An 8,614-nucleotide genomic window follows, 5' to 3' on the forward strand; every position below is an offset into this window, starting at 1 on the left:
AATCTGTTACTTCTTTGATGATGAATAAAGATGGCTTCCTGGGTGGAATTTCAGTCAATACTGGAGAGGTGTTTTGCTCTGTACCTGGCCGCTTGTCTTTGCTTAGTTCAACTTCAAAGTATAAAGTAACGGTGGGAGAAGTTCAAAGACGTCTTTCTCCTCCAGAGTGTCTGAATGCTTCGCTCCTAGGAGGAGTACTTAGAAGGTAAGAGGCTGGGGCGAGTGCATGAACACGTCCATGTGTGGGTTATCCATGCATGCATCAGAAATATTTGGTCAACGTTAAAGGCGATTGCGAATATACATTGATCTTATTGTCGTAGCATGTGTGTGTAATATTCAGGGTAACGGTGAAAATCTACTGTGTTCAGACATTGAGATGAGAGAAAGATTTGGCCTTGTACATTTTCTATCAGAGTATCCCAAAATGAAGGAACTGAGACAAGTTTTCTCACCCTTGTACATGCACACACTTTCTGTCTTTTCTCCTTCTCTTCACACTTCTCTCTTAGCAAATGGACAAAATAAAATGCCACGATGGGTGTGTTGCAGTTAGGTGTTGCAGGATGAACTGGATGTATTTCAGGACCTGATGTATTTCCAGGTATTTCCTAGAAAAATCGATGAGTTATCCTCTTTATGGCAATAATGACAAGATGGTGTCATACAAGACATTATTGAAATTGGCAGGGGATTAATAGGCAACCTGTAAGGTAGGTAAGTACCTGACTAAAGAAAAGCCATCAACAGGTATCTTTGAAAGTCAGAAACTCATCTAGAGGTGGTTGCTAGAGGAATTAGTCACAGTTGGTCTTGAGGTCTTTGCTGTTTAACGTTTGCGCAAATCACCCACTAATGTCCCGGTGGGTTTTGCTAAAGACCTCAAAATAGTTGATTGACATTATTGATACTGAGAAAAAAGAGGAGCGAGGGATAACCTGGAAGCCTGGTTACTACTCCATCGTATCAAGAGAGAGATAGTGCATTTAGGTACTAGCAACAAGAATTAAAGCTCCGAGGTCATCAGCTGGAAGACTAACAGGGAGAAAGACCTTTATCTTCTTGCCAGTGACTAAAGGACTGTAAATTGACAGTATGACTTGTCTGTGAGAAAGGTGAGCTAAGGCTCTATCTCCTGTCAGAACAGGAAACCAGTTCACTCAAACCAACGGAAAGCTCAGAGGGGATAAGCTCATTTTCTATGTGTGAGGTATACACCAGACTAGAAAATAAAGCACAACTTCGAGACGGGAACAAATGCATATAATTTGACTCTGAATACATTTCAGATCATGTTTAAAGGTTTATAATCTTAGAGAAGGAAATACTTTGCCAAGTCCTGTAGCAGCAGTTGGGCAATGTTGACTCAAAGGTGGTTTAAAATAAAGTTGTTAGTTTTAGTTTTATCTTTTATTATTTTTTTCAATAAAAAAAATCTATGATGATGTCAGGGGCTCCAGTTCCGTGTCTGAAGAGGAGAGGGAAAGTCCTTCTACATGTAGTCAGTCACCCAAAAATACAAGTGAGAATTAGAGTCTCCTAAAATAGCTGCTGTTCCACGTGAATGTCTGTAATCATTGTTCAGCTGTGATCCTTGCCAGCGAGAGCAGCAGAGATTTTTACTTACAGATGCTACTAACCTGCCTGCTCATTCTGTACAACTACAAATGGAGCAGGGAGAACATCTGAGAGATACACTGGAGAAAATATAATTATCAAGGTAAAGAGACATTATTATTGAACTTCAGTGGATTTCTGGAGATGGCCCAAGCCATAATCATTGGCTGCTGCTGACTTCAGTTCCTATCTTGAACCTAAATTTTGGTTCAGAGCAGATGAAATACAGAAAGCTGCTCTCTTGCAATTCTAGCCCTATTTATTTTGATCTAAAATAATGGGAAGCAGGTCTGGCTTCTCTGTCCTTTCTGGTTTTCTATCGCTAAGTGTGACTGTTAATTCTTCAACAAATTTGAAGTAAGAACTAAGAGATATTTGGGATAGACTCCGACCTTAGGTGCCAAAACTCTCCCTGATTTCGCAAGTGGCAAGGTTTCATCCCTGGGGGTTTACATATGTATAAGCGTCCGAACAATAGCTCTGCATTTCCCACCTATAGCTCACTCATCCTTTTATTGTCCTTATCGGTAACCTCCGACAGATATTCAAATCTTCCTTCAGGCAATCAATTCCCTCTGTATAACGCACCCTGCCTTCAGGTGAGCTCTTCTTTTCCACACTCACACACACTCACGAAATAGTTTAATAAATATTTTCCTCCTTTTGTGTTTATCCACAGGCACACACATTTTCACTGTGAGCCTTTCAGATTTTATTTATTTTAATTCCCCCCTCCCCCCTCCCCCCCAGCTTTGTTCCCATTCTGGCTCTTTCCAGGAATAACTGAGAGTTTAATTCTTTAATTTAACTCCTCCTCTACCTTTCTGCCCATCTCCTCATGAGTTAGTGTCATGCAGTAAGAACCCATTTGCTTTTAAGATTATAGCCCTCTATATTAATTATTGCTATCTGGCATGATTTCATTTCCCTGGATAAAATAGGGAGAAAAGTGGGTTCATCCCCACCCCTTAGAGAAATTAAGCAAATCTCAGTAAACCCGAGCAGAAATCAACACAGCCAAAGTCCTTTACGTCGAGTGAAAACCCTCCCAGGCTCCACTGACTATGTAAACTAAACATTTCTTCCAAAACCACCACGGGTTTAATCATGATGTTAATTTCTTTGCAATTCTAGAGCCAAATCGAAAAACGGGGGGAGATCTTTGCGAGAAAGGCTAGAAAAAATCGGTTTGAATTTACCAGCCGGCAGGCGTAAAGCTGCAAATGTCACTTTACTCACCTCCCTGGTGGAAGGTAAGCCGAGGGTCGCAGGTCCCTTCACACCTCTGACTACTCTGAACTCGTGTCTGACATGTTACGAACAAAAAAAATAATATTTTTATGTATATATATATATATACCCCCACAACACCCCTAAACTTTCGGGATCAGGTGGGAAAACCTTGCAGAGATGAAATTCAGGGACTGGCTTAAGGGTCTTATCCCCAAAAATGAAGTCATTGTCTGGAACATCACTGATTCCTCTGGGTGGCAAGAATGTGTGTATATATGTGTATGTCTCTATATGTGTATGTATATACGTCTGTGTACGTGTGATTCTGCAGGGCAATCCCATTTCTCATCACTATTAACTTCCAACCTGTGCTCTCCCACTCCACGTCTACTCCTTCCTCCCATTAATTTGTTCCTCCTGAGTTTATTTATGGCCATTCCAAGACACTAAATGAGGAAAAATAATATAGAATTTTTATTTTTTTTAAATAAATCGGGGCAATTGAAGAGTCACAGAGCACAGTTTACCCTAAAGTGGCTAAAACTGAACAAAGAGACAAGCTATTCCTGAAGAAGGAGAGAGGGAAGTGGACACTGAAGTTTCACCTCATTTCAAGTCAACTCCTGTCATTTTGACTCATGTTTCTTTGATTTATTGTTACTGTATTGAAAAGTAAAATGTAGAACCACTAATATGTTGAGGATACGTGTGTGTTTGTGTTAAGAGAAGTTGGACCTTCTCCAAAAAACCTGTAACGGGAATAGTATGGATGCAATTATGAAGTATATGTATCTACATTATACATATACAGCGAGAGGCGTAGAAATAATCCACTTATCTTTTCTGCCTATAAGCGCGCAGAAACATTTGTGCTAGATATTAACTTTTCCACTCTCTGGATTGAGTTCTGTGAGCGATAAGACCTGAGCTGAAGGTTCCCAAAAAGATGGGAGCTGCCAAAAAACTCCCCAAAACAAACAACTCCTCTTGATCCCTGTATATAGGTTATGCCGAGTGTGCAAAACTCAGTGTGGGTTATGGATATAGGGAGATGCTATAGGAGAGGTGACACATTTCGGGTGTGACAACTGCCTTTCCAGATTTAATTCTCCCAGCTTTGTCCTCATTGCCTGTGGAAAAACTAGTGCACCCTACTCACAGGAAAATCAGCCCTTCCTTGTAGCTGGTTTGAGGTTTAAAAGTATAGAGATGCTAAAATCTATATTAAATGTGTAGTGAAGTGCACGATACCCACCTCTTCCCTGATTTCCTTACAAATAATTTACCTGAGGTAGCTTCCTCCTTTTGGAAGAAGCTGCACTTGCTGGAAATTTATCTTTTCTACCACCAGCCAGGTTTTAGCGTTGTTTCTATTGTATCGCTGAGAGCAGAAGCTCTCCGGCCAGCCCCGGCTGGGATTACCCGAGCGGTGCCCGGGGGCACCCTGCCCGAAGCGGGGTGACCTCAGTGGGTACTCCCGGGACTCCTCCCGGTGCCCTCTCGCTCATTAAGAGGTTTGGTGATTAGCGAAAAGCCTTAAAAAGTAAAAGATGACGATGAAAAGCAACTCCTGTTCGTTAAAAATAACGTGGTGCTGGAGTTATGAGATAGATCTGGTTTGGGTGTTGGAAATCTTCCCCCTGGTCCCTCAGGCGATGCTTTAAAGGGTTTAACGCTTTATTCTGGAGGGGTTGAGCTATAATCTGGTGGAATCCCCCTGGAGTCTGAGGGTTTGGGTATTTTTTTTCCTCCTCCTCTTTTCCTTATTTCTACAGCTACTGTCTTCTTGTGGCACGAAGTACATCAGTAGGAGTTGGATGACATGAACCTCTGGAGGCAAGAAAACCTGAAATCAGGCAGGCAGGAAAAGTGACAATTAGAATTAGAGTTAGAATAATAATAATAATAATTACTTTTTCACATAAAAGGTTGCTATTAATTGCTATCCTTCCACCAGGTAGAGAGGAGTTCTTGTTGTACGATGGTCAGATAAGAAAGTAGATTGATAATTTCCATCAGGTGAAATGCAGTTATCATCTCCACCATTTTACAGATTATTTGTGATAATGATGGAATTGAGTGTGTAAATAAGTGTGTATATAATGTCCCACAAAGAACTGATGTTATATATTTATTTATTATTAATTAACAGTACGTCTACATCTGTAACATTTTGGACAGTGTTTTGGTGTGTTAAAATAGGAATATTTTCTCTGCTGTAAGGGAAGTTTGGGTCCTTCTGTCTTTCAGGATTTAAATTTCCTTTTATTTATTGACTTATTTATTTATTTGTGGTCCCAGTTCCTTTGAGAGTGTATGTGTGTGTATGTATGTTACATGTGTCTGTATGTATATATCTGTGTACTTTCCATACTGATCCATACCATCACAAGTGCATTGTAGCAAACACAAACATCAGCTAAAAAATCTGTCCCATCCATTTACTTCTTCCCCCAAAATAGGGTTTGTCGAGGGAAAACACATCCCTGGGAGCCTGTCGCTAAGGTGGAAGGGATGGTAGAAGGTTTGGAAAGCCTGTCGGAAGGAGGTGGTCTCCCCGGGAGGAGCGGTGGGCAGCAGCCCCAGCGCTGGCGGGTGCTCGGGATGGGGGTTAACTCCACTCTCCTTCCCTCCAGGTGAGGCTGTTCATTTAGCTCGGGATTTTGGGTACATCTGCGAAACGGAATTCCCAGCCAAAGCTGTTTCTGAATACCTGAACAGACAGCACACGGACCCCAGCGACCTCCACTCCAGGAAAAACATGCTGCTTGCTACAAAGTGAGTGCCAAGTTAACCCCCCCCACACCTTTTACCTTCCCTGGAGAAAATCTTCCTTCTCTTTAAACCCTTCCTTTGAGCTCGTTTTAAAAGCAGACGGAGTTTCCAGTCCTTAAATTACAACAGCCCTGAGGGGAGGAAGGATGCTTTTACCACCTTATAGGAAGGGTAGACCCTATAGCCTCTGCGGTGGTAGAGCCTATATGCCACGCTGTCCCTATAGAGGATGGAGGTGACTGTCCCTTAGCTCCTGTACATCGTTTCCAAGCCACTCCCAGTTAAAAAAAAAAATCTTTATGGAAATGGGACCAAAAATTTCTATTTTGTTTTCACAGCATGTCTGTCTGTCCCTCCTGCTGCTCCCACGCACCTGTTTGTCTGTTACTAAATTGCAATGTCTTTTCTGTATGGTTTAATTGAAAAAAAAAAAAAAAGGTTAAAAATAAAGAAAAAAAGGAAAATATAAAAAAATAAAAAGGAAGAAAAGTGAAAAAGGGGAAAAGGAAAAGAAAAATATATATAAAAAAGGAAGAAAAAATACAAAAAGAAAAAGGGGGAAAGGAAAAGAAAAAGGGGGAAAGGAAAAGAAAAAGAAAAAAGAAGAAAAATACAAAAAGAAAAAGGGGGAAGGAAAAGAAAAGCAAAAAAAAGAAAAAGGAAGAAAAATTTAAAAAAGGGGAAAAGGAAAAGAAAAATATATAAAAAAGGAAGAAAGAAATACAAAAAGAAAAAAGAAGGGAAAAGGAAAAAGAAAAATATAAAAAAAGAAAAAAGAAGAAAAAATAAATGAAAAGAGGGGAAAAAGGGAAAAGAAAAAGGAAGAAAAAATAAAAGGGAAAAAACGAAGGAAATAAAAAAGGGGAAAAATTCAATTTTTTTAAAAAGAGAAGACCCACCACCATGTACTGCTAACGATTCTCAGTTTGGTCCACCCAGTTCATCTCTCTCCCTTGAGACTTTCTCAGTGGATCGTGCTGTATGGAATGATTTACACTTGGCTGTGCCTGCCAGGTGACTAACTGGGTGCTTCATAGCTTGCTGGGATCCTCGGTGGTGGGAACTGTGTGTCTCCACACATCTTCATCTATCTGGCAAAAAAAGGAAAAGAAAAAAGAAAAGAAAAAAGAGAAAAAAACCCTCAGCCCAAACAGCTCTCATTTATTTCATGCTCTGGGAGGTGGCTTGCCTCCGATGACAGTGTAATTTAAAGAAATATATGGAGAGTTGAAAAATCATTTGCTCAAATTTGTCCAGATGTTTTTTAGACGTGATTGGAATTTGATTGCCCTTTTCCGCAGGGTCAAAAGATATTAATGTCCCAGAACTTTAATTGCTCACAGACCCTGCTTTGCTCTTTGAAGATGTAAAGTGCTGGACTCATTACTGTTTGTTCTCCAAATTCAAAGTTTCCTCTCTTGCACTTTCTTAATGGATAATACACATAGAAGTAGACCTTTATCTTTCTCCACCCTCTGAAACCTTTAACCCACCGGGAATTTCAGAGGATAAGAGCTAAATGCCTTTTTTAAGGGTTTCTTTTTTGTTTCTTTCTTTTTCTTTTCTTTTTTTTAATTTTTTTTTATTTTTTTTTTTTTTATTTCTGGCCTTTTTTTCTCCAGTCCCTAGGTAGGCATCTGTCTCAAAGAAACTATTCCTTTGGGAGTCCTACCAGCCCCCGGGGTTTCTACATTGCCTGGGTACCTGTTGACTTGAAGGTCTTTTAGACCAGAGCAATGTAAAAGAAAGTGGGAAGGGGGATTAATTATAAGAATAAAATCTGATTTTTCAAAGATATTGGCAAACAACAAAAGAGCTAGATGGCAACTCTGATGTGTTAATTGACATGCCACCCCCAAAAACAACAACAAAAAAATGCTCCCTTTGCTCCTCATGTGACAAATAAATCAGCATGGAGTCCCAAAGTCCTGATCTTTCTTGACAAGGTGACCCAGCCTGAGCAGTCTCAGAGGAGGTTCCAGTTTGGCCCTTCCTTGCACCATATCCCTGTGCCACCCAGTAGCTCTCAGTTGTGTTTTCCTCCAGGAACAGCATCAGTGGGAGCTGGTTTGAGCCAGGCTCATGTCTCCAGGAAGTTAGGTGGTTGGCAGACCCATGGTGCATCTCCCTTTCAGCCTGGTTATTTCTAGAGCTACCAAGCAGGGCTGTGTTTTCACAGTGCTTCAGAAGCATCCTTGTGGCTGCTGGAGAGGTTTTTACTTCTGGTGGTATTCCACAACTGTAGGAACCTCTTTCCTGAAGAACACCATGCTGAGCAGGGAGCTGCTGGCTGGTCCCCAAGCACTGTTGGGGAAAAGGATGGGGACACAAAGGTCACATCTTGGGTGTTTGGACCAGCTTTGGCCTGAACCTGCTTCTTCTTTCAACCTTGGTTGTCTCAGAGAAGTATGGGATGAGCCTAACCACTGATTTTCTCCATCTCTTGTCCTCTCTTTGCCTTTTTTTCTTCCTTGCAGGCAACTTTGTAAAGAATTTACAGATCTTTTGGCCCAGGACAGGACGCCCATTGGAAACAGCCGACCCACCCCTATTTTGGAACCGGGTATTCAGAGCTGCTTGACTCACTTCAGCCTCATCACTCACGGCTTTGGGGCCCCCGCTATCTGCGCTGCCCTCACGGCCCTTCAAAACTACCTGACTGAAGCTCTCAAAGGCATGGACAAGATGTTCTTGAACAACAACACTGCTAACAGGCACACATCTGGCGAAGGACCAGGTAGTAAAACTGGAGACAAGGAAGAGAAACACAGAAAATGAGAGAGAGAGAGAGAGAGAGGAAAAAAAAAATTAAAAAAGAGAGAGAGAAAGAAAGGAAAAGAAAAAAAAGTAAAATAAATAAAAGGAGAAAAGAGAGAGAGAATCTTTTAAAACAAAACCGTCTTAATTTTAGCTTTAAAAATATTGGATTGGGCTTTGGAAGAATTCTATTAGGTAGGACAAAATAATAATAATAATAATAATAAAAAAA

At 40.8% G+C, this 8,614-nt stretch overlaps 1 protein-coding gene across 1 annotated transcript; it reads left to right on the plus strand.

Moving 5' to 3' along the window:
- Positions 1–6: 6 nt before the first annotated feature.
- Positions 7–8,433, plus strand: LOC104521357 (transcription factor AP-2-beta). Its single transcript, XM_010163328.2, has 4 exons — positions 7–205; positions 2,752–2,870; positions 5,487–5,628; positions 8,103–8,433. The coding sequence occupies exons 1-4, from the start codon at positions 18–20 to the stop codon at positions 8,401–8,403; spliced, it is 750 nt and encodes a 249-aa protein (XP_010161630.2). The 5' UTR covers positions 7–17; the 3' UTR covers positions 8,404–8,433.
- The last annotated feature ends 181 nt before the right edge of the window (positions 8,434–8,614 follow it).

The sequence above is a fragment of the Antrostomus carolinensis genome, unplaced genomic scaffold, assembly GCF_000700745.2.
Source record: "Antrostomus carolinensis isolate BGI_N321 unplaced genomic scaffold, ASM70074v2 scaffold32982, whole genome shotgun sequence".
NCBI classification, from domain to species: Eukaryota; Metazoa; Chordata; class Aves; order Caprimulgiformes; family Caprimulgidae; genus Antrostomus; species Antrostomus carolinensis.

Bases quoted from the DNA above. Each gene is read 5' to 3' on its own strand.
- LOC104521357 (XM_010163328.2), top strand. From the start codon at position 18: ATGATGAATAAAGATGGCTTCCTGGGTGGAATTTCAGTCAATACTGGA. The intron at 2,871-5,486 runs GTAAGCCGAGGG...CCTTCCCTCCAG, and splicing joins ACTCACCTCCCTGGTGGAAG to GTGAGGCTGTTCATTTAGCT. The intron at 5,629-8,102 runs GTGAGTGCCAAG...TCTTCCTTGCAG, and splicing joins AACATGCTGCTTGCTACAAA to GCAACTTTGTAAAGAATTTA.